The sequence below is a fragment of the Podarcis pityusensis genome, assembly GCF_964106645.2.
Source record: "Podarcis pityusensis genome assembly, chromosome: 8".
NCBI classification, from domain to species: Eukaryota; Metazoa; Chordata; class Lepidosauria; order Squamata; family Lacertidae; genus Podarcis; species Podarcis pityusensis.
In genome coordinates this window covers 2,585,436-2,609,764 of record NC_138033.1, presented here as the reverse complement: position 1 = coordinate 2,609,764, position 24,329 = coordinate 2,585,436, and the positions used below count along the sequence as shown (strand labels likewise).

Below are 24,329 nucleotides of genomic sequence, written 5' to 3'. Positions count from 1 at the left end.
GATTCTATGAAATTATCTCCAGGACCAGGAAGAGAACATGCCTCTGAATGCCATTTGCTGGGAGTTGCAGATGAGAGTGCTGTTGCACCCAGGTCCTCCTTTTGGGCTTCCCTTTGGAGTTCCTGGGTGGCCACTGCCAGAACGGGATGTTGGACTAAAACTAGATAGACCTTTCAATCTGATCCACCAAAACCCCTCTTACGTTCTTTAAGCTTGGGGCTGTTGCCATTATATGTTCAGAAACTTTGGGGGTTTCCGAATCCTGTCTGGCTTGCAAAGCCGGACAGAGCCCTGGTTGAGTGTTGATAATGTTTTCCCTCTTGGCGGACGGTGCCTGCAACAACAACAACAATTATTTTATTATTCATACCCTGCCCATCTGTCTGGGTTTCCCCAGCCACTCTGGGAGACTTACAGCACATTAAAAAATGTAGAACATATAGACATTAAAAAATTTCCCAATACGGGATTGCCTTCAGATGTCTTCTAAAAGTCAGATAAACAACTATCTGACTTTTAGAAGACATCTGAAGGCAACCCAGTATCTGGAAATTTGTAATGTCTATTATATAATAGACATTAATAGGCAATAGACATTATATAATGTCTATTGATGGGAGGGTGTTCCACAAGGAGGGCGCCACTGCCGAGAAGGCCCTCGGCCTGGTTCCCTGTAACTTTGCTTCTCACAGTGGGGGAACTGCCAGACGGCCCTTAAAGCTGGACCTCAGTGTCCAGGCTGAACAATGGCAGTATATCCTTCAGGTATACTGGATATACTGGGTGGAGGCCGTTGAGGGCCGCAAAGTGGAATTATGCTTCATCTTCACTTTCATTCTCTTGGGCTACATTCCAGCCCCACAACCCACTGCATTGGGTTTGGACGAGGCAGAGGTCTCTCTTTGCCTGGGCCAAAAGAAGCTCCACCAGCCAGGGCCGGACATTTTGCCACAAGAGGCAAAACAGAAAATGGCACCCACCACCGCTTGCCAGCCTGCCACCTGAGGTAACTGCCTAATAACAGCTAATGGGTGGGCCGGCCCTGGCACCAGGAGATGAGTCCAGCGACACTGCCCCAGTACAGAACTTCTTGTTCAGAAGCGTGGCTGGATGATAGTGATGCAGGCTGAATCCCCACTGATGGTAGCCCCCTCCACTGCCATCAACAGAAAGCCCTCAAACAGGCTGCTCGTTCTAACTCTGAAGGTGACCCGGAAACTACAACTAATCCAGAACGCGTCAGCTACACTGGTGACGGGGGGTGGCCACTGAGACCATATAACACTGGTCTTGAAAGACCTACATTGGCTCCCAGTACGTTTCCGAGCACAATTCAAAGTGTTGGTGCTGACCTTTAAAGCCCTAAATGGCCTCGGTCCAGTATACCTGAAGGAGCGTCTCCACCTCCATCGTTCTGCCCGTACACTGAGGTCCAGCGCTGAGGGCCTTCTGACGGTTCCCTCACTGTGAGAAGCCAAGTTACAGGGAACCAGGCCTTCTCAGTAGTGGCACCCACCCTGTGGAATGCCCTCCCACCACCAGATGTCAAAGAGATAAACAACTACTAGACTTTTAGAAGACATCTGAAGGCAGCCCTGTTTAGGGAAGCTTTTAATGTTTAATAGGTTATTGTTTTTTAGTGTTCTGTTGGGAGCCGCCCAGAGTGGCTGGGGAAACCCAGCCAGATGGGCGGGGTATAAATAATAAATTATTATTATTATTATTAAACCCCACCACCTTCATTTGATGGCATCAGGATGTGCCAGCTGCAAGGTATCACAGCACAGAGAATAGTTCAACCTGTCTTGCTCCCTGACCAGCGTCCGGATGGCTCTGCCAGCTGTTGGCACAGCCCCTTGCCCAGCTTTGGGTCTCTACCTGCAGACCCGAGCGGCTCCCTCCTCCACATTACGTAGCTGTGGGTGGCATTTGATGTGCCTCTTTCCTCCTCTGAAGGTATAATTAGGGCCAGCTGCCTTGCTGCTCCTCCAGACTTCTCCTGGTGGCTTTTCTTGGGGACGGCATTTGCTTTGGTTGGCTCTAATTATAGTGTCCAGAGGATAGAGGGATCCAGACAGCCATTTCCTCAGTCTCTCTCTCTCTCTTTTAAAGACAGATGCTCTCTCTTTATATAAGGGCTTTAATAGAAACAGGCTTCTCTGTCGAAGAGTTTACAACTGTTTAAACCCGAGGCAGTGCCCAGACGGTGGGGAAAGCTGTGCTGTGCTCATGGATACAGCATTTTGTGTTCATGCCAGTTAGTTTTTAGGAAATTCGTTGGATTTTTCTGCTTGTGCTTTTTATCATTCGAAAGGCAGATAGTAAAATTATCCATAATTGGTTCTTTCCACTGCACTGATAAGCAGGAAGAGTCTCCTAATGGAGCTTTTATCCAGCAACACTGGCATTCTTTTGAATTCCCAGGCATTTAGTTATGTAATAGGTATGGGGTTTTTTGGCAGGGGGAGTTACATGTGTCTTTGAGGTAACCCATGCTTTTCATCTTGCTTCTGACTCCTTTCAAGGCCTTCAGGCCAAGTCACTTTCAGGTGCTGCTGTTTCTTGCCTCGGGTGTTCAAGTTGTATGGCTCCTGCAGTATCATCAAAGTATATACAGTCATACCTTGGGTTACAGACGCTTCAGATTGCGTTTTTTCGGGTTACGGACCCGCCGAAACCCGCAAGTACCAGAATGGGTTACTTCCAGGTTTCGGCAGTTGCACATGCACAGAAGCGCTAAATCGTGCTTTGTGCATGCACAGAAGCGCTAAATTGCAACCCGCGAGTGCGCAGACGTGCCACTGCGGGTTGCAAACGCGCATCCCGCATGGATCACATTCACAACCTGAGCGTCCACTGTATATAGTACTTCACGTGAGCAAGAATGATGGGGGAGGGGTCTCTGAGGACCTTCGAGTTTAAACTTCCATGGTACAGGGGGAATGAAAGGAAGAGGCCTCATTTCTGTAGGATTAGTGTGCACAAGTGGTTGGGTGTGAGGGGCTACTATTGTTTGGCTTTCCCTTGGTTGCCTTCAGAGCCAGCTGTGTATCCTTGGTCAGTGCCAGCCTTGACTTAACTGGTGTGCCAGTTCTGCTCAGAGGTCTCCAAAAGCTCTTCTCTGGGCAAGAGCAGTACAGGGGTGGAAAAAACGTTCCAGTCAAACCGAAGCAAATGCTTTGTGATCGTGGCCGAGGTTGGCATTCTGGGATTAGAAGGCTGCAAGATGCGATTCCAAACCCATAATTCCTGCATCCCAGGGGGTTGGGCTAGATAACCCTTGGGGTACCTTCCAACAGCACTTCTGCGATTCTGTGAAAGGGGCACCACACTCTTGAGTTCGCCATCGTCATCACCGTGCATTTTGTAGTTCAAAATGTTGAGCCTTGTGTGAACTGTCGAAAGCAGTTGCCCCTGGACTCTACCTCCCAGAGACGCGTCTGAATTTGAACTCTGGCCCACCAGACCCAGGCCGAACATTTCCTTGAGTCAGTATTTTTTTTTTTTTGAACCAACTACTATGCCACCCTTCAATATAAATATTCTCAGGGAGCCTTTCACAATAATTAAAAAGTATCATATTAAAAACAAATGTGATTGGGCCTGGGTGTTCCATTGTCACCACATTGTGTTGATAGACAGGAGTTTTTGAAAGCATGGGGTTCTGTTTTCCCAACATAATTTTGTAGGGTACGGACAAATATGGAGGGATGCAAAGATCCTCATCCTTGACTCTCGTTCTCTCTTACAGGGGGGTTCTGAGACATCCTGCTGAAGTGGAATAATCCCCAAAGAACCCAAAGATCTTTGGAACAGCAAAGCCTCCCTTTCCATGCCATTCTGCTTCTCTGCTAACGGGAAAGTCGGTGTTCTAGTTTGTGGCCTTCTGCCGAGCCTCCAGACTTGAGGTTGAAACCATGTGAGGGGTCCTTCCCCCCTACCCCACCCCAAACCCTGGTGCTTCCTTGACCCCATTGTGGGTGAGTTGCCGCCGAACCCGAGGTGCCAGCCACCATGATGTTCCGGGACCAGGTGGGCATCCTTGCTGGCTGGTTCAAAGGTTGGAATGAATGTGAGCAGACGGTGGCCCTGCTGTCTCTCCTCAAGCGCATCTCTCGCACTCAAGCCCGCTTTCTGCAGCTGTGCCTGGAGCACTCGTTGGCAGATTGCACAGAGATCCACGTTCTGGAGTCAGAGGCCAACAGTGCGGGTAAGTCAGCTCTTTTTTCCCTCTGGAACTTACGTCTAACATCCTCACAGTCCGAATGGATTCAGACCATCTGCTTATGTGGCAATATTGCCACGGGTCCTTAATTGGGTTGGGCACGCTCTGGTCGCTCACCTCCAAAAGGGTTTTGTAGAGATGGGAAAGGTTCAGAGAAGGGTAACCAAAATGAACCAGAACGATGAAGAAAGGTGTTGCCAGCCAGATGGTGATGTTACGTGCTAAACCAGGTGTTCAGGCATCTCTGCTTCCTCGTGAAAGGTGAGTTACCTATCACAAAACGCACCTGGCTAATTTCGAACACTGATCACCTGGTATTCATGTGAGCACGGCTCCAGTTAGCTGTGGTGTCTCAGAGCTGCTGTTTAGCAGATTCACAAAGAAGAGTTCCAGTTTTTCAGAAAATTCCTAATGGCCGTTTCGAAGCAGCGAATTCCATAGATTAATTGTGTGTTGTGTTGTGTTAAAAGTACTTCTGACCTGTCTCAACCTATTGCCAGTCGTTTTTTATCGGGTGACTCGGCATTCTGATATTAAAGGAGGAGATAAAATTATGAATCCATTCCTTATTCATGAAGCTCTGTGATTCATCCCCTCGCACCACTTCGCACATTGTGATAGATAGAAGACCTGCGTTTGCCCAGAGCATATGGTTTAGCTGCAGCTAATTCCGGCTCTGTGAGTGGGCCTCTCCGGTACACATGTTTGCAAATGCACGTTCTCCCTGATTCACACTTTGCATTTAAGTGCTCGCCTAAAAATTGCAAATGGGTCAAGGAGCTCCCCCCCCCCCCCAGTTTACTCGTGACTGAACACTGAGGAAAAGTAGACCTCCTATAACTAATCTCGGATAATTTGCAGATTAGGAGTGTGTAATGCATGCACTTTGGGGGTGATCAGCCCGCGGCATCTGCCTCCTTTTGCCGAATGCCTGATAAGGACCAAGTGTCCTCACAAGTTCGGCTGGATCTTGCTAAGCTGTGAGAACTCCATGCCACTCAGTTAAGCTCCATTCCCCAAGCACACGCACCCCCTTCACCACCCCCACCCTTGCAACTGACACACACAAGCGCCTCCCTTTTATCTGTGAGGCAAAATGCAACTCCTACAGCTCTCTAATAATAGTGTAGCCCAAGATTAAGGCAAAAGGGAGAAATGAGGTTGAATTCACCGAATCTCTTTCGGAGGCTTCTGACATAAAGCCAGGAGACAATTCGGAACACCCTCAATTTACCTTCTCCCCCCAAAAGAAAGCCCTCCAGATGCTTTGGACTACAGCTCCCAGCAGCCCCAGCCAGGTGGCTACTGGGAGCTGTAGTTGGAAACATTTGGAGGGCTTCGACTTGGGGAAGGTGGTCCTAAAGAAGAGCCTGCTTTTCCTGCAAGTTCTGAAAATCTCAGAAGCCTGCTCCGAAGTAACCGAGAGCAGGGCTTTTACTGTAGCTGCTCCTGTTCTGTGGAATGGCATCTCTGTCTGCACCAGGCACCCCCAAACTCAGCCCTCCAGATGTTTCGGGACTACAACTTCCATCATCCCTAGCTAACAGGTCAGGGATGATGGGAATTGTAGTCCCGAAACATCTGGAGGACTGAGTTTGGGGATGCCTGGTCTACATACTCCAGAAACAATTGAAGGTGCTTTCGTTCAAATATAAGGATGTAAGATGAGCCTGCAGGATCAGGCCAATGGCCTAACTAGTTCAGCATCCTGTTCTCACAGTGGCCAACCAGATGCCCCATTGGGGAGCACACTGGCAAGACCCTGGCACTCTTTCCTCACCTGTGGCTTCCAGCATCACCGTCTGAAAAACACCACAGTGGTGCTATGTAAATTGATTGATTCGTTCGTTTTTTATTTGTATGCTGCCTTTCCACACACGGAAAAAATTGTGCTCAAAGCAGCTTACAACAAAGAAAAACAGGAATGCATTTCAAACAAACACTATGAAAACTTATTACAGGCAGCCACTTGTTCAGTATGATTGTGATTGTGTGTATTGTGCTGAACCCAGATGTGACCTGGAAACGTCATAAAGATGTCACTGAAAGGGAGGGTGCAGAACGGGGTGTTTGCAGGCTATTTCAATGGGCTTCAGTTATAAACAATTTTACCGATGTGCTCAGTGCCTCGGAACATAACCCCTGCGTAAACAGGGGGCTGCCTGTATTATTAAGGTTTTCTTTATTAAATTTGTATACTATCCTTCTCAGGGCAGTTCACAACACAAAATTACAATAACCAATTTTACAATAGCACAGCAAAACAAAAATATAATAACTTAAAAACCCCCACATTTTAGTACAGTGGTACCTCTGGATAGGCACACCTCCGGTTGCATATCCTTCAGGATGCGAATGCGGCTAACCCGGAAGTATTTTTCCGGGTTTCGCCGCGCACACATGTGCAGAAGCGATCCCTCCGGTTGCGGAAACCTCATTATCTGACCAGAGCTCCGGAACAGATCCCGTCCGCAACTGGAGGTACCACTGTACCTTAAATGTAACCGGAATGATTAAACAACATGCAGCATTCAATAGCAAAAAATAATAAGGGAGCTTCACGGTTTCTCCTTAGTCCTAGAGCAACTGATGTTGCTCAGTGTCCTTCTCCCGCAGCTGCTTGCAAGGCTTCCAAGGGCAAGAGGTGGGGTGGGGTGGCTTTAAACGCCCCTCCCATGATGCCCCCTGAGCTAAGCCATCAGGCTATCTTGGTGTGGAGGGTCTTGCTTCAATTCACAGAGGCTTACACTGGAGTGCCTGGAAGTGGCTCGTCATTGTTGTTTATTTACCGTATTTTTCGCTCTATAAGACGCACCAGACCACAAGACGCACCTAGTTTTTGGAGGAGGAAAACAAGAAAAAAAATATTCTGAATCTCAGAAGCCAGAACAGCAAGAGGGATCGCTGTGCAGTGAAAGCAGAGACTTCCGGGGAGGCGCCTCCGGCAATGGCTGGATTCCTCTGATCGGGAGGAATCAGCTCCGTGGAAATCTGGGTCTGGCTGCCACGGCAAAGGCGGAGACCCGTTAAAAATCACAGGCAGGAGAAGCCTGTGAGCGTGGGATTCGGCGGGCACCCTTTGCGCCTCCCCCACTCGCAGGGAAACCCGGTTTCGGGGATCCGGAGCGACGTGGGGTGAGCGGTGCAGTGCTTCGAATCATCCGCTTCTTCCACGGAGCGAAGCCGCATAGCTGTTGTCGGAGAGCACTGACTTTTTCCTGTGGACAATTTGACTCTAAAGTAACTACCCGTGAGTAGAGCTTAATTGGGAAAATTGGATTTTTTTAAAAAAAAAGTCTAATTTGCCATCGAAACGGGGAAGGTTCAATACAGGAAGTCCGCCTTCCTCTTTTGTAAATAGACTGAAGCAATTGAGGCTGCAAGCTGAAGTCTTGGAAAGCCTTTTGTAAAAGACTAAATTTCCATAAGTAAAGAATATAATCCCCCCCCCCCCTTGGAGGCAGGAGAAGGGGGGGGGGAGTTGTCAACTGAGTTTGCCTGCGGAAGAGACCAAGAGAGGTAAAACACCGCCGCTCGGACCCTGGGAACGGGCTGCTAGAAGGTCCGACGTTTTGGTGAGACGTTTATTGACAGTGCTTGGATCATGTTGACAGCTAGTATAAGAGAAGATACATTGTTTCTACTGTTTCCAGCAGTGAAAGTAACTGAAAATTGAAATTAGTTTTGGGTCGTTTGAACTATGCTTTAAGAGGATATTACTTATCAATACAAATAGAAACTGTTTCCCTCTAGTGGAAGTTCTTGAAACTGGCGGCTACATAAGATCTGGGCTGGGAAATTTCCAGTTGTAAGATAAAAACCGTGAGACTGTGAGTTGACCTTGAATCTATTGAGTGTTATGGCAGATGCGAAAGACGGAATGTCGCCAGAAGAGGCCTTAGTGATTGTACTAGTGAAAATAAATGATTCGCTGGAACAGCTTCACAAGAAAATGGATGTGATAAATATGAAAGTGGATGCTGCAAATATTAAAAATGATTTAATGGTAGAAAGTCTAAATAACCTGGGACAAAAGGTGAATATCAATACAGAAACCACCCAGAAATTGATACAGGAATCTATCCTGATACGGCAAACTGCGGATGAAGTTAAGGAGAAAACCCTCGCTGCTGAAGTTAAAGTAATTCAACTGGAGAGAGAGAGAGTCCCATCCATACAAGGATGATTTGATGAATACGAGCTGACACCTGATATGACTGAACTTAAAGAGAAACAGATGAAATTGAGGATCAGAGCCCTACCCGAGGAAAAGGAAACCCTGATAGAGTTTCAGGAGGAGATAGGACTAACATTGGTTGAGAAAGAGAGGTATTGGGGGGTTAGTATGACCGCCAGAAATGTGAATTTATTCAAGGGCAACTGTGAAGGACGTTGGCTTGAAGACAAAGGGGATTTGGAAATAGGGCTAAATTGGAAGTTGCTATTGTTGGGCCAGGTTGCTGTGGTGGGGACGAGGGTTGTGGTGAGGTCGGGGATGTTGCTTTTGTTTCAAACATTGCAAGTTTTGGATGGGAGGGATTGTTTCAGGAGGTGGCAGAGGGATGTCTCTAGATCTGTATGGCAGGGCAGGAAGCCTCGAGTAAAATTTAAGATATTAACGGATGCTAAAGAAGGAGGTGGACTTGCCCTGCCAGACCCCTAAATTTTGTTGCGAATCATCTGCTTTTTGCTGGTTGAGAGAATCGGCAGAATCCGAGACCAGGGAGAAGAGCTGGTGGAAGAAGACTGGAAGTTTAAAGACTATTTATAGAAATACTGCAAAATTAATGAATGTTAGAACAAAGTGGGAATGAAGTTATATGGCTTTAGCAGAAATGTTATAAGGAATTAAGTATAAATAGATTAATTGAGCATTAAAGGGAATAAAATAAGGTTAGAATGTGTTAAGATAATTATAGGATAGAAAACAGAGGAAGATGGAAAGGAATTGCTGAAATAATTAATTGATGTGGAATACAAAAAGGGAGGTGTGAGGAAGTCATGGAAATAAGCGAATGAAAGATACGACATTGAAATTGTTTAAAATGGTCTTTGTTTTGTTTTATTTGTCTTGCATTGCATTGTGTTGTTTTTTGTTTGTTGTTTCTTTTTGCTTCTTTGCTTTGTTTAACTCTTTTTTTTTGTAATTTTTAAACTCTTAATAAATATTATTTTTTTTTAAAAAAGAAAGCAGCAATCCCTCTTGCTGTTCTGGCTTCTGGGATAGCTGCGCAGCCTGCATTCGCTCCATAAGACGCACACACATTTCCCCTTAATTTTTAGGAGGGAAAAAGTGAGTCTTACAGAGCAAAAAATACAGTAATTTGTATACCACCCTATACTGCAGGTCTTAGGGCGGTTCACAGGCTAAAATTGAAATTGAAAAAATTGAAATACTTTATTGTCACCTGTACACTTGTATACATTGAGATTACACGAGCACCCCCTCCCACTCAGCTCTCTTAGTCTTAATTTCCCTCGTTTACTGACGCACACCCACCAAACCCGTTGCCTTGTTGTTATCTTTTCATTCAGCAGCCTAACAGCCCACGGATAGAAGCTGTTCTTTACCCTGTTGGTGCGACTAATCATGCTTCTATATCTTCTTCCTGAGGGCAGGAGATCAAGAAAGCTAAAATCAGAATATAAAACCACAAAGTACATAATCAATTCATTTCTTGGAAATGATATATAATGAAATGAAAAGGATGTTTAAAGTAACCTTTGTTAAAAAAAACCAGCAACCAGAAGCTTTTCTTTTGGGAATTAAAGGGACAGAACTACCTAAAATGTATAGAAACTATAGAAACTTATTCATGTATGCAACTACAGCGGCAAGAATGTTACTGGCCCCAAAATGGAAAGAAGCAGAAGTCCCAGTAAAGGAAGAATGGATACAGTGGAATATGCAGAAATGGCGAAAGTTACCGAAAAATCAAGATAACAGTTTTTTTAATAAAAGAATGGAAATGGTTTATTGAATATTTACAGATAAATTAGAAACAGATAAAAACATTGACAGGGTCATTGTAGCAACCTGCAATTTTATAAGCGTGTATATTTAAAGAAGATGAATAATTGAATAAATTAAGTTAATTTGGATATGCAGAAGATAATAAAAAGTTTAAGGAACCGCAGAAAGGGGGGGGGGATGGAAGTCAAGTTTTGAAATGTCAAAATGAGTGAAATGTATAAAACTAGCAAAATGTATAAACTTGCAAAGTATAAATAAATAAAATGGAGCAAAGCACATAATCAAAATGAAAACAGCAATGACCCCCCCAACACATTTTAAGAGGGCATAGGATGTCAATCAAATCAACCGAAATCAGTCCATCTTCCCCAGCAGCACCAGATACAGTGGTGCCTCGCAAGACGAAATTAATCCGTTCCGCAAGAGTCTTCGTCTAGCGGTTTTTTCGTCTTGCGAAGCAACCCTATTAGCGGCTTAACGGATTAGCGCTATTAGCAGTTTAGCGGCTATTAAAGGCTTATCGGCTTAGCGGATTAGCTGCTAAAAGGCTATTAAAGGCTTAGCGGCTTAGATAAAGGGGGGGAAAGCGGAAAAAAAATCTCAAGACTCGCAAGACATTTTCGTCTTGCGAAGCAAGCCCATAGGGAAATTCGTCCTGCGAAGCAACTCAAAAACGGAAAACCCTTTCGTCTAGCGGGTTTTCCGTCTTGCGAGGCATTCATCTTGCGGGGCACCACTGTATTCTCTTGACTTGCCTCTCTCTCTTACCCCAACAGCTGTCATCAGTCAGTGGCACCAAGAGCCCAAGGACAAAGTAGTCTCCCTGCTCCTCTCCCACCTGCCTCTCCTCCAGCCTGGCAACACGGACGCCAAGTCCGAGTACATGAAGCTCTTGCAGAAGGTGCTGGCCTACTCCATTGAGAGCAACCTCTTCATCGAGGAGAGCCGGCAGCTCCTCTCCTATGCCCTCATCCACCCGGCCACCACGCTGGACGACCGCAACTCCCTGGCCCTGTGGCTCAACCACCTGGAGGAACGCCTCTCCAGCGGCTACTCCGGCCAGAGCAGGGGGCGGCCTGACACGGCCTACCACTCGCGCCAGGGCTCAGACGAGTGGCAGGGCCCCGTGGACACGGGCCTCGGAGACCTGGGGCACGGCTGGCAGGAGAAGCCGCCGCGGGAAAATGGGCACATGTCCTTCCATTCCTCTGGATCCGTGCCGTCGGCCATCAACAGTATCGGGAGCAACGCAAGCACAGGTGCGTAAGGCAGGGCAGAGGGGTGAGGAGGGTCTGTGAAACAGGCGCCATCTTGCTTGGGAGGGTGATGGTGGGAGTGTTTTCCTGCAGGGAGGAGGGGATCCTCAAATGGGTTGGCCCTCTTGCTTGATCCCCTAGGTCCTTCTGCAAAAAAATTAACATCTAAAATCTGTCTCTTGGTACATAGAAGACATTCCTAATTCACTAAGGTAGGTTCTTGCCCCACCGTAGCAGTTCCCTCAGGAGCAGCCTTTCTGGGAGAATATCTCTGCTGCTTTAAAAGGTTGCCCCTGGAAGGAGTTAACCAATTCTGATTAGCTTAGCATTTCCCAATTTTTGGTGAAATGGCTTGGAAATAAACTGAGCTATCTGTCTCGAGCCAGAGGGAGCTCTCTCATCTCTGGGAGGAATCTGTCTGTTGATATCAAAAGCTGTGTGTCTTGCTTTCCTATCCTCATGCCAGAGCTAAGAAAACATTTCAGATTTGTAGGCACTGCTGCAAAGGACTGTGCGAAACTTCTTTGCTTGGATGATCCTTGATGCCTAGTCAGCCAGTTGGGTTGTTCCAGTTCCTTGCCCGAACATTATTATTATTATTGTTATTAAATGTATTAGTTGCTTGTTTTGCCATGTCAACTCAAAGCAACTTACCAGAAAAGAAAATACATGAAAACATTCCACCTACTCTAAAAGACCATAGACAGTTAAAAACCAAAGGCCTGGTTAAAAAGTAATGAATTTGCCTGGTGCCTGAATACATTATTATTATTATTATTATTATTATTATTATTATTATACCCCACCTATCTGGGTGGCTTCCAGCAGATATGAAAACATCAGACATTAAAAACTTCCCTATACAGGTCTGCCTTCAGATGTCTTCTGAAAGACGTATAGTTGTTTATCTCTGACATCTGGCAGGAGGGTATTCCACAGGGCAGCACCACTACCGAGAAGGCCCTCTGCCTGGTTCCCCATAACCTCAACTCAGTGTCCATGCTGGATGATGGGGTGAACACGCTCCTTCAGATGTACAGGGCCGAAGCCATTTAGGGCTTTAAAGGTCAGCACCAACACTTTGAATTGTGCTTGATATACATTGATGGTACCAGGTGAGCTTCCCTGGGGAGAGCATTCCACAAATGGGGAGCCACCACTGAAAAGCTGTTGCCACCCTCCGAACCTCCCGTATAGGGGGCACACGAAGAAGGACCTCAGAAGACAAATTGGTGGTTCTCGGTGTATTCCTGCTCAAACTTCCTTCCAGTCAGGTTCACCGAATGAACCTACATTCTGGGTAGTACAGCCACTCGACAGGTTCAGAATTTGTAAACTTTCCTTCGTTCTGAAATCTCTCCTAAGCTGCTGAAGCCTTCCTGATGATTTTGCAGCCGAGTGTGGGGCCATTGTCGGCAGGTCCTAAACATCTCTTCCCTCCTTCCAGCTCTCCCCTGCCAAATCCACCCCAGCCCGCTGAAGCGCTCCATGTCCCTCATCCCCACCAGCCAGCAGGTCCCCAGCGAGTGGATGAGCGTGGACGAGATGGGCGCCCGGCCAGCCTTCATCCCCGGCGGGGAGCACGCTCCCCTCTCCCCCCAGAGCAGTGTGGCCTCATCGGGCAGCGAGCAGACGGAGGAGCAGTCTGGCAGCCGAAACACCTTCCAGGAGGAGGGGAGCGGCATGAAAGGTACTTCGGGAGGGTGAGGGTGCAGCTGGACTCGACAGCCACTTTGGTGGACTGGGGTTCTGTCCTCCTGGGTCAGAGGCTGGTCTCAAAGATGAATGCCGGTCCCCAAACCACAGGAAACCCCGTTCTACCAAATCGGCTTGATTCGATTTAATATTTGTATTCTGCTTTTCCAACAGCAAATGTTGAGCTCAAAGCGGCTCACAACAATCGCCGTAGCATTAAAAACATTGCAGCCGCTGTAATATCAAACACAGGAACATAGAAATAGAGCCAAACCGGTAGAGCATGAGACACTCAGGCTCGTGGGTTTGAGCCCCATGTTGGGCAAAGGACTCCTCCATTGCCGGGGGTTGGACTGGATGACCTTTGTGGTCCCTTCCAGCGCTACAGTTCTGCAATTCTTACAAAATCATCAAAACAATGCAGTTATAGTAATTCAAAATATCGGAAAGAGCTGCTGAGCACCAGCCCTGATAACGGGATTTGAGGATTCTGCAAAAGGAGTCCTCAGATGTGTATGTGTAGCTGCATCTTTGAGCAGTCCATTTCCCCCCCTCAAACTTTGTAAAATGGCACAAATGCCCATTCTCTTCAGTCCCTCTTGGCTTGCCATGTTCTCATGCCCAGGAAGCTCTGGAGGAATCAGTTGCCTGACCTGTGTATTTGTGTGTGAGAGAGAGTTAAATACAGACACACCTCTTGCCTGTTCAGCCCCAGGTCGAGGCAGCTGAGTCTGCAGCAGTCAGAGACTTGATTGTCCCATTGGGAGTCGTGAACATGCTTAGCCTTGGCCCCTCCTGTAGACCCTGTTACCTGGGAAACGTCCTTTTGTTTAAAAGACACTGCTATGCCGATAGACATAGTCCTGACCAAGGGCGGTAAGAACACTCCCCATTCTGAGGTGTCTCATTGCTGGGACAGTTCCCTGGCACTCAGTTTTTTACTACTCTTCGGCTGTGCTGGACACCCTTCCCCAACTTGTTGCCCTTCAGGTGTCTCGTCATCCCTGATCATTGGCCGTGCAGGATGAGGCCGGCAGGAGTTTATTCTACTCCTCCTCTCAAAAGGGAGACCAAGATGGCTTTCAGCACAAGAAAACACCCCCCAAAAGACCTTAAAATATTTTAAAAACATTTCAGTTTTCAGTCAACATAAAATGACATGGTTTATAAGTTTTATTAATACACATGGTTCAGGCAACTTTGCTTCTGTTGCGCCGCAAGGGCCTGACCCAATACAGTTTGCCTAGATTCCACACTCCGTGACATTGGCTCACTCACAAGGCTGTCCCCCAAAGGTGTCTTACCTCTCGACCGCTCTCCACAGATGTCCCCTCGTGGCTGAAGAGTCTTCGCCTCCACAAATATGCAGCCCTCTTCTCCCAGATGACCTACGAAGAGATGATGACCCTCACAGAGCAACATCTGGAGTCGCAGGTACTGCACAAGGTGCTTAAACCAGAGTCCTGGGGGCAGCTGGGGGCGACTGCTTTGCAAGCAGGGGGAACTGGGGAAAGAAAGCATGTCTAGAGTTGATCCTGTGCCACCAGGCTGTTGGAAGACCTCTTACCAGGGGCCCTTTGGGTTTCTGAGAAGCCATTATTATTATTATTATTATTACTATTATTTATTAAATTTGTATAACTTCCCATACCCACAGGTCTCAGGGTGGTTCACAACACTATCCGCATACCTTTAAGCCTTTCCTTACAACTTTGAGGACTGCCACCCCCAAAGGAAATCTTAGAGGCTTAGGAGTTTTTTTTATGCAACATGACATTGTTATGCTCACGCATGCTTAGAGTTTCTGTGGCTGTTTTGTAAAGGCGGGTATCGCTTGAGACCATCCATTCTTGGGGGGCTGCTGCGCATTTTCAAAGACGCTTCTTCCTCCGAGGGCTGGGCAGCAGCTGCCTCTGCTGGTGGGTATTTCAGCTGTCCCTCTTTTCCCTGACCAGAACGTCACCAAAGGAGCGAGGCACAAAATCGCCTTGAGCATCCAGAAGCTGCGGGAGAGGCAGAGCGTCCTGAAGTCTCTGGAGAAGGTAAGAGAGCCAGTTGAAGGTGGAGACTTTGCTGCTGAGAGGCAGGGCTGGGCTTCCGAGGGTCTCGTAAGTTTAACGGTACCAGTAACTCACAGCTGATGCACATTTTAGCCCGTGTGATTTCAACTTGATGTGGTTGAAATCAGGCAGATTTAAATGCATGGAAGGAGGAGACCTCAAAAGCTCTTTTTGCACAGGGTTTCCCCCAATAGCTCTCTGTCTTGCTTGTGGTTATGGGGTGCTTCCAAGGGGGTGGTCCCATGTGTATGTGCCATCCCCAGAACATAATCCCCTATTGGGTGCACGTTTCCTGTATGAAATGGAACAGAATTGTCATTTGAGTATCCTGAAGCTGTGGGAAAGACAGGGTGTCTAAAATAGGAGCTAAGTGCGTCCAAAATCTGATTTAGAATAACAGCGTAACTAAATAATCATCAATACCATCATCAGTGTTTTTTACGGGGTACGCAGGGGTACACGTACCCCTCAACATTTTGTGAATCTAAGTTTGGCCTCATTGAGGGGGCAATATTTCAATATGAGTAAGGAAAATGAGAGCACTCCTAAACATTTGTTTCAGAAAAAAAGCACTAATAATAATAATAATTTGTATATACCGGTAGGTCTCAGGGTGGTTCACAACATAAAGTTACAATATATGAAGCACAAAATACACAATAAAAATTAGTCAAAGCACAAACTACATAATAAAAATAATGAAAACATATTAAAAATAATAAAAAACAATTAACAATACGAATGTATGCACACTAATAAACAATATGTTTCCCAATGAAAGTCCCTAAACAATACTCTAGTCCACAAGTATGAAAATCCAAATTAACTTCGACAAAAGCTCATTTTCCTTAAGGCTTCTAGCCGCTCCTCCTCCATCTCCCCCGCCAAGTCCTGAGCTGCCGAAAAATTCCTCTCTTCAAGTTCTCCTTTTCCTCTCCTCCTCCTCCCCCTCTCACCCCCCCCCCAGGACATCTTGGAAGGGGGGAACTTGTGGAACGCCCTCCAGGAGCTGCAGCAGATCATCATCACCCCCATCAAGGCCTTCCACACCCTGCAGGCCATGGCAGCGTCCAAGGAGAGCCAGCAGCAGCAGCTGCCTGCGGAGCAGCGCGGAGCCACCAAGCTGTGTCTGGACAAGAGCGGCAACCCCTCCGAGGACAAGGACCCGGCCACCGACACCTTCCTGCCCCCGACAGGCTCCCCTTGCGACGGGGAGTCGGGGGCAGCGCCCATCGCCGAGGGGGACATTGCAGGGCAGTTCACCCGGGTGATGGGCAAAGGTGAGGGCTCCGGGTTGCCACCGGGTCTGAAGCAGTAGGATTTGCGCCACCCAGTGAACCCTCTTAGCACCTCATGGTCCCTCTTAGGTTTATGGCTAGGGTTGGTCTTTTGAAATGGCCGGGTCTTTGCGCTAACACGGCTTTAGTCCTGCGGGGCCTCTTGCCCCAGGGCTCCCGAAGTTAAAATGGACATGCAGACCCCTCTGGTTTCCAAAGACCAAGGGGGCGGCGGCGGCCACGTGTGCGATGGGCGAGTGATCTGAAAATTAGCAGCAGGGCTTCTTACCTCTGTCGCCCTGATCTGGCCACGGTGATCCACGCAACGGTCACCTCCAGGCTGGATTACTGTAACTAATAATAATAATAATAATAATAATAATTTATTTATTTATTTCCCGCCCTCCCCAGCCAAAGACGGGCTCAGAGTGGCTAACAACAATAAAAGTAACACAGCATTCTAAAATCAATTCATTTTAAAATTAGTTCAAAATCAAACTAATGGCAACCATTGGGCTAGAGGGGGTCAGACTGTGCCTTGGCCAAAGGCCTGGTGGAACAGCTCCGTCTTGCAGGCCCTGTGGAAAGATGTCAAGTCCTGCAGGGCCCTAGTCTCTTGTGACAAAGCGTTCCACCAGATCGGGGCCACGGCCAAAAAAGCCCTGGCTCTGGTTGAGGTCAGCCTAACCTCCCTGTGGCCCGGGACCTCCAAGATGTTTTTGTTTGAAGACCGTATGTCCTCCGTGGGACATACCAGGAGAGGCGGTCCCGCAGGTACGTGGGACCTAGGCCATGAAGGGCTTTAAAGGTTAAAACCAGTGCCTTAAACCTGACCCTGTACTCCACCGGGAGCCAGTGCAGCTGGTATAGCACTGGGTGAATGTGATCCCTTGGCGAGGATCCCATAAGTGGCCTCACCGTGGCATTCTGCACCCACTGGAGTTTCTTGGTCAGTCTCAAGGGCAGCCCCACGTGGAGTGAGTTACAGTAATCAAGCCTGGAGGTGACCGTCGCGTGGATCACTGAACCTTTTTCTGACTGCAGTATCCTTTTTGAGGCGAGGTGACCGCAGGTGCAGAGAGTTTTCCAGTTGTGGTTGCCCCGTAGATCTGTGTTAACGGCGTTACGACAGCAGCAGTTTTATTTTCAGTTCCTTTCTTCCACTTTCCCCTGCAGTGTGTACGCAGTTGCTGGTCTCCCGACCGGACGAGGAGAACATCACCAGCTACCTTCAGCTGATAGAGAAATGCCTGATGCACGAGGTAGGCACTGGGCTTCCCGGAGAGGGTTAGGGCCCCGTGTCCGCCCGCTCTGCCCATCCCAACTCACGCCCGCCCTCCTGTGCTCTCCCTCCAGGCTTTCACAGAGACGCAGAAGAAGAGGCTCCTGTCCTGGAAGCAGCAGGTGCTAAAGTTGCTCCGGACGTTTCCCAGGAAGGCCGTGCTGGACATGCAAGGCTACCGTCCGCAGAAAGGGTGAGTCTTGGCAGGAGCAAGGAGTTCGGGGGACAGGATTAGGCCAGGAGGGTCCTGGGTCAAGCAGGGCAGCCTCCTGCCACGGAGGCTTGTAAGACTGGAAGCTAGGGTTTTTACACGGCTGTTGTTGTTGTTGTTGTTGTTATTATTATTATTATTATTATTATTATTATTATTATTATATAGTAAATTTGTATACCGCCCTATACCCGCAGGTCTCAGAGCGGTTCACAGTATTGTTCCTTGAGTTGAAGTCCTGACCGAATTTCACTCTAATTTGCACTCTACATAGTGACATTAGCTCTAATACTCCCAGGCCACTTTGTAGTACCTCCCTTAGTACAGGCAACCCCCCCCCCCCACTTACATGCATTTGAATCATGCGTGACCGCGTACGTGCGCATTGCTACGAACTTGGAAGTGGCATTAAAGGGATGAAAATGTCTCCCCGAAGATGGCACAGAAACGGCTGTTGTTATTGTTGTTGTTGTTTAGTCATGTCTGACTCTTTGTGACCCTGCGGCCCAGAGCACGCTTTAATTATTATTATTATTATTATTATTATTATTATTATTATTATTTCTTATTTCTACCCCAGCCAAGACTGGGCTCAGGGCGGCTAATAACCAATAATAAAAACATCACTCCTGTCTTCCAGTGCCTCCCGCGGTTTGGTCAAACTCATGTTTGTAGCTTCGAGAACACTGTCCCACCATCTCATCCTCCGTCGTCCCCTTCTCCTTGTGCCCTCCATCTTTCCCAACATCAGGGTCTTTTCCAGGGAGTCTTCTCTTCTCATGAGGTGGCCAAAGTCTTGGAGCCTCAGCTTCACGATCTGTCCTTCCAGGGAGCACTCAGGGCTGATTTCCTTCAGAATGGAGAGGTTTGATCTTCTTGCAGTCCATGGGACTCTCAAGAGTCTCCTCCAGCACCAGAATTCAAAAGCATCTTTATTATTAATTCAAATCACCATAATTCAAAAGCATTGTTATTGTCTTACTATTTATTAAATTTATTGGTGGCTCTTTCTTGCCAAAGGCAACGCAAAGCAGCTTGCAAGCAAACACTTCTGCTCAGAAGAGCAACACTTTCCTTTAGTGCCTTGCAAGCAGCTGAGGTACTAACTGCTATTATGACAAAACACACCTTTCTCTTGCTTGCTGATGAAAATAGAGCCACAACACTGTCAGAGCTGTCTTGGAAGCAGCTGCCTAAGTTCGGGAACGCTTAAAAGGGTTGGGGCATTGTTGCTTAATGAATTCTCTGAAACAATACAAATGACTTTCCACCTTGCCTCAAAAGGAGGGGCAACATCTCGTCAAATTATTCCTTTCATGCTTAAGGGAAACAGTCGTCGCTTAAGTCAGCATCCTGTGAAAGCAATCCCCTATTGTGGAGTTGGTAATAATATGTAAATCTGAACTGCCTGGCTCTTTAACAGTTTTGATCAAAGCCATTGATCGGTTGACAACCCTATTGAAAACACAGGAGAGTGGTTTGCGTGGGCTTGCTTTCTGCTGCCTCCTGGGGCCTGCTCGTCTTTTGGGAGTGAGGTTTTCCTTTTGCGCGGGTTGTGTGTGTCTGGTCTGTGTGAGGAGTGGGGGAAATAATAATAATAATAATAATAATAATAATAATAATCATGAAATTAAAAGACGCCTGCTCCTTGGGAGAAAGGCGATGGCAAACCTAGACAGCATCTTAAAAAGCAGACACATCACCTTGCCAACAAAGGTCTGTATAGTTAAAGCCATGGTTTTCCCAGTAGTGATGTATGGAAGTAAGAGCTGGACCATAAAGAAGGCTGTTTAAGTCAGACTCCAGCAGCAGAATGCCATCGCCCCTTCCCCATCAGGTGGTGCGGGCCCCTGAAATACGTTCAGCTCCATCCAGGTGAGACATAGTGACCATCATGCAGCTCCTGTGGGAGGGGGGCAGCCAGAGGGACAGCCAAGGTGGCTTCTTCAGGCCACACAGGTGCTTCTTCACACCCAACTATGGGAGCCTGTTGAAGCAGAGGAGCAAAGAAAGCGGCCTTGTACTGAGTCAGGACAGATCCTGAAGCTGAGGCTCCAAGACTTTGGCCACCTCATGAGAAGAGAAGACTCCCTGGAAAAGACTCTGATGTTGGGAAATATGGAGGGCCCAAGGAGAAGGGGACGACAGAGGACGAGATGGTGGGACAGTGTTCTCAAAGCTACCAGCATGAGTTGGACCAAACCGCGGGAGGCAGTGGAAGACAGGAGGGCCTGGCGTGCTCTGGTCCAGGGGGTCACGAAGAGGCGGACACGACTAAACGACTAAACAACAACAACTGAGTCAGACCATTGGTCCATTGAACTCAGTATTGTCCTTACTGACTGGCAGTGGTTCTGCAGGGTTTCAGGCAAGGGAGTCTCTCCCAGTCTGTCTGGCCAGAGTGGTGCATGCTCTAGTTATCTCCCGCTTGGACTACTGCAATGTGCTCTACATGGGGCTACGTTTGAAGGTGACTCGGAAACTACAACTAATCCAGAATGCGGCAGCTAGACTGGTGACGGCCGCCGAGACCCCATAACACCGGTCCTGAAAGACCTACATTGGATCTCAATATGTTTCTGAGCACAATTCAAAGTGTTGGTGCTGACCTTTCAAGCCCTAAATGGCCTTGTGGCCCTGTATACCTGAAGGAGCGTCTCCACCTCCATCGTTCTGCCCGGACACTGAGGTCCAGCTCCGAGGGCCTTCTGGCGGTTCCCTCATTGCGAGAAGCAAAGCTACAGGGAACCAAGCAGAGGGCCTTCTCGATAGTGGCGCCCGCCCTGTGGAACGCCCTCCCATCAGATGTCAAAGCGATAAACAACTACCTGACATTCAGAAGACATCTTAAGGCAGCCCTGTTCAGGGAAGTTTTTAATGTGTGATATTTTAGTGTTTTTTGGTTTCTATGGAAGCCGCCCAGAGTGGCTGGGGAAACCCAGCCAGATGGGCGGGGTACAAATAATAAATTATTATCATTATCTGAAGGCAGCCCTGTTTAGGGAAGTTGTTAATGTTTGATGTTTAATCGTGTTTTTAATATTCTGTTGGGAGCAGCCTAGAGTGGCTGGGGAGACCCAGCCAGATGGGCGGGGTATAAATAATACATAATGAATTATTTCATTTTATTATTATCCCAGGCCCACCAGAAGAGGTTGCCAGGGATTGAACCCAGGTCCTTCTGCATACAAGGCAGATCCTCTACCTCTGAGCTACATCCCTTACCCAGGGTGACCTCGGCTGCTTTATAGTACAGCAGTGGTTCCCAAAGTGGGTGCTTCATCCATCCATAATTTTGTTTGTATGCCGCCTTTCCTTAGACAAAACCAGCTTGCAGCATAGACAAGATTTACATAATTGCAAACCTAGCAAAAGCGCTCCTAAACAATAAGCAAAACATCAAAAGGTATACAACCAAATGAAACAATTTCCAGATAAATTGTAGTAAGATTTGAAATACAGATACAAAAAATTAATATCAAAAACAGCAGCAACTGGCTCCCCAACGAAAAACCTAACCCAAAGGAGTCTGTTCAGCAGACTCAACTTTTGTAGCTGGAGTCAGTCCAGGCCCTGCCAATTTTAGGCCTGCAAGGCAGGGAGGCACTGGAGGTGCAAATGCCTATCAGATTTGAAGTTTTTATCACCGGATCAGGTTCATCAGTTTTGTTGAATTAATTAAACTAAATGGTTTGAACCAGGTATTGAATAAATGTGCAATTAATGGTGTGCTTTTTTAATTTTATTGTGTTATCAGTGGGTCATGTGAACCGCTATTCTGAATGATGCTCTTTCTAGGGTGGGGTAGGGGGCACTCGGGGTGATTTTCTGGAACCAAGGGGGCTAGTGGCCAGAAAATGTTTGGGGACCGCTAGAGCTAAGGTAAGGGTGGCCAGCCTGTGGCCGGGATTTGGGTCACAGCAGCCTTATTGTGAAATGCAACCCGTATTCACAAGTGATGGTACTTACCAATGGGACTGACTTCTCTCTTTCTCTTTCTCTTTCTCTTTCTCTTTCTCTTTCTCTTTCTCTTTCTCTTTCTCTTTCTCCATCCCCACCCTGCTTTGGTACTCTTCTAGATGGGCCTTTGGTTCCAATTCTCTCCCCATAGCTGGATCTGTGGGGGTGGGGGTGGCCCGCCGAGGACAGCGGCAGTTCCAGATGCCCCCCCGCGCCATTCCTCCCAGCCGCCTGGGGATCCTGAGCCCTGTGGGGATCGGAGGAGTCTCCCCGCGGCATGCCCTCACCAGCCCGAACCTTGGGAGCCAAGGGCGGCAGGTAAGAAAGGGATGGGAGAGAGGGTGGGTTCCCTTTATAGCTCCGCGCTAAGGTAACAGGAAGGGACACGGGTGGCGCTGTGGGTTAAACCGCAGAGCCTAGGACTTGCCGATCAGAAGGTCAGCGGTTCAAATCCCCGTGACGGGGTGAGCTCCCGTTGCTCAGTCCTTTCTCCTGCTAACCTAGCAGTTCGAAAGCACATCAAAGTGCAAGCAGATAATTAGGTACCGCTCCGGCAGGAAGGTAACCGGCATTTCCGTGCGCTGCTCTGGTTTGCCAGAAGCGGCTTCATCATGCTGGCCACATGACCCGGAAGCTGTACGCCGGCTCCCTCGGCCAATAAAGCGAGATGAGCGCCGCAACCCCAGAGTCGGTCATGACTGGACCTAATGGTCAGGGGTCCCTTTATCTTTAAGGTAACAGGATGTCTCTGAAAGGCAGCCTGGCCACCTCTCCGTTAACCCAAGAGGGCTCCTTCAGAAGGGGGCATTCTAAGCCACCTTACTTGTGCTGCTTGGTGTGTTTTGAAATCGGGGGATTTCTTACCAGAGACATGCAACATGCTCTGTTGTGGAAATAATCTTACAGGGACATAAGCCGTGAGCAAAATGCGTGGAGTTGCCTTTTGCTGACAGCAGCTTGCGAAAAAGATGTTTGTGGAAGGAAGGTCTCGACTGTGTTGTACTCCGGTGCAACCCCAGGGGCTTGGCTGACGCCTATCGCAGGGGTAGCCAGCCAAGTGCCCTCCAGGTATTTTGGACTACAACTCGCCTCCTTCCTGTCTGTGGCCCCGCAGGCGGCAGCTGTAGCCCCAGACACCTAGAGGGCACCAGGCGGCGTTTTAGAGACGAGGGAGATGGAGCAGCCCCCGTATTAGCATCACTGCATATTCCATGCAGATGGCAGTTTCTAATAGTAGTAGTAGTAGTAGTAGTAATAATAATAATAATAATAATAATAAAATTTATTTATGTCCTGCCCTCCCCTGCCCTCAGGGCGGCTAACACCAGTAAAATTACAATGAAAACATAATTGGGGGGGGGGGGACATTAAAGTACAGGTTAAAAATACAATTTAAAATGCAGCCTCATTTTAATATTAGCCCATAGATCAAAACCCTAAGGGGAGGGAAACATAAGGGTCAGACTGAGTCCAAACCAAAGGCCAGGCGGAACAGCTCTGTCTCGCAGGCCCTGCGGAAAGATGTCAAGTCCCGCAGGGCCCTAGTCTCTTGCGACAGAGCGTTCCACCAAGTCGGGGCCAGTACTGAAAAGGCCCTGGCCCTAGTTGAGACCGATCTAACCACCTTGCAACTTGGGACATCCAAAATATTGTCATTTGTGTACCTTAAGGTCCTCCACGGGGCATACCAGGAGAGGCGGTCCCTTAGGTACATGGGTCCTAGGCCGCATAGGGCTTTAAAGGTCAAAACCAACACCTTGAACCTGACCCTGTACTCCACCAGGAACCAGTGCAGTTGATAAAGCACTGGGTGAATGAGATCCCGAGACTCCTGTAAGGAGTCTCACTGTGGCATTCTGCACCCGGTGGAGTTTCTGGGTCAGCTTCAAGGGCAGCCCCGCGTAGAGTGAGTTAGAATAATCAAGCCTGGAGGTGACCGTCGCGTGGATCACTGTGGCCAGATCAGAAGACGTGCCTAGCCGGGTCAGCACCCTGGTCTCGCAGTGACCAGGCAGGTGCCCCAAACAGAAACCTGCAGGCAAGACTTATTTGGGACATGCCAGACTTCCCCCCTCTCCCTCGGCTCCATGGCAGTAACTCACCTACTGGGAGGGGTGGTTTTTGGTGTTTGTGTGTGTGTGTTTTGTTTCTCCGGTTTGCCCCCCTGTTTAAATCAAATTCTCTTTTCCCCTCCAAGAACCTGTGGTTTGCCAACCCCGGGGGCAGCAACAGCATGCCGGGCCAGAGTCGCAGTTCTGTCCAGCGGACCCATTCGCTCCCCGTCCACACATCCCCCCAGGCCATCCTCATGTTCCCACAGGGTGAGTCAGCCAGATTCTTGCCTTCAGGGTCAGGAAAGGGGCATTTGCTTGGCCATTTGGTTCTTCTC

At 48.1% G+C, this 24,329-nt stretch overlaps 1 protein-coding gene across 2 annotated transcripts in view; it reads left to right on the top strand.

Moving 5' to 3' along the window:
* The window catches only part of SAMD4B (sterile alpha motif domain containing 4B), a 34,347-nt gene that overhangs the window by 8,194 nt on the left and 1,824 nt on the right, over positions 1-24,329 (top strand). The window contains exons 2-11 of one of the 2 annotated variants that reach the window (XM_081018806.1): positions 3,752-4,210; positions 10,976-11,458; positions 12,903-13,145; positions 14,475-14,584; positions 15,106-15,192; positions 16,178-16,490; positions 17,664-17,749; positions 17,844-17,962; positions 22,060-22,258; positions 24,138-24,261. In XM_081018806.1, the coding sequence (XP_080874932.1) occupies positions 4,015-4,210; positions 10,976-11,458; positions 12,903-13,145; positions 14,475-14,584; positions 15,106-15,192; positions 16,178-16,490; positions 17,664-17,749; positions 17,844-17,962; positions 22,060-22,258; positions 24,138-24,261 (1,960 nt within the window). In that variant the 5' untranslated portion in view covers positions 3,752-4,014. Of the gene's footprint in view, positions 1-3,751; positions 4,211-10,975; positions 11,459-12,902; positions 13,146-14,474; positions 14,597-15,105; positions 15,193-16,177; positions 16,491-17,663; positions 17,750-17,843; positions 17,963-22,059; positions 22,259-24,137; positions 24,262-24,329 lie in introns of both variants that reach the window. The other variant, XM_081018805.1, reaches the window with a different exon arrangement.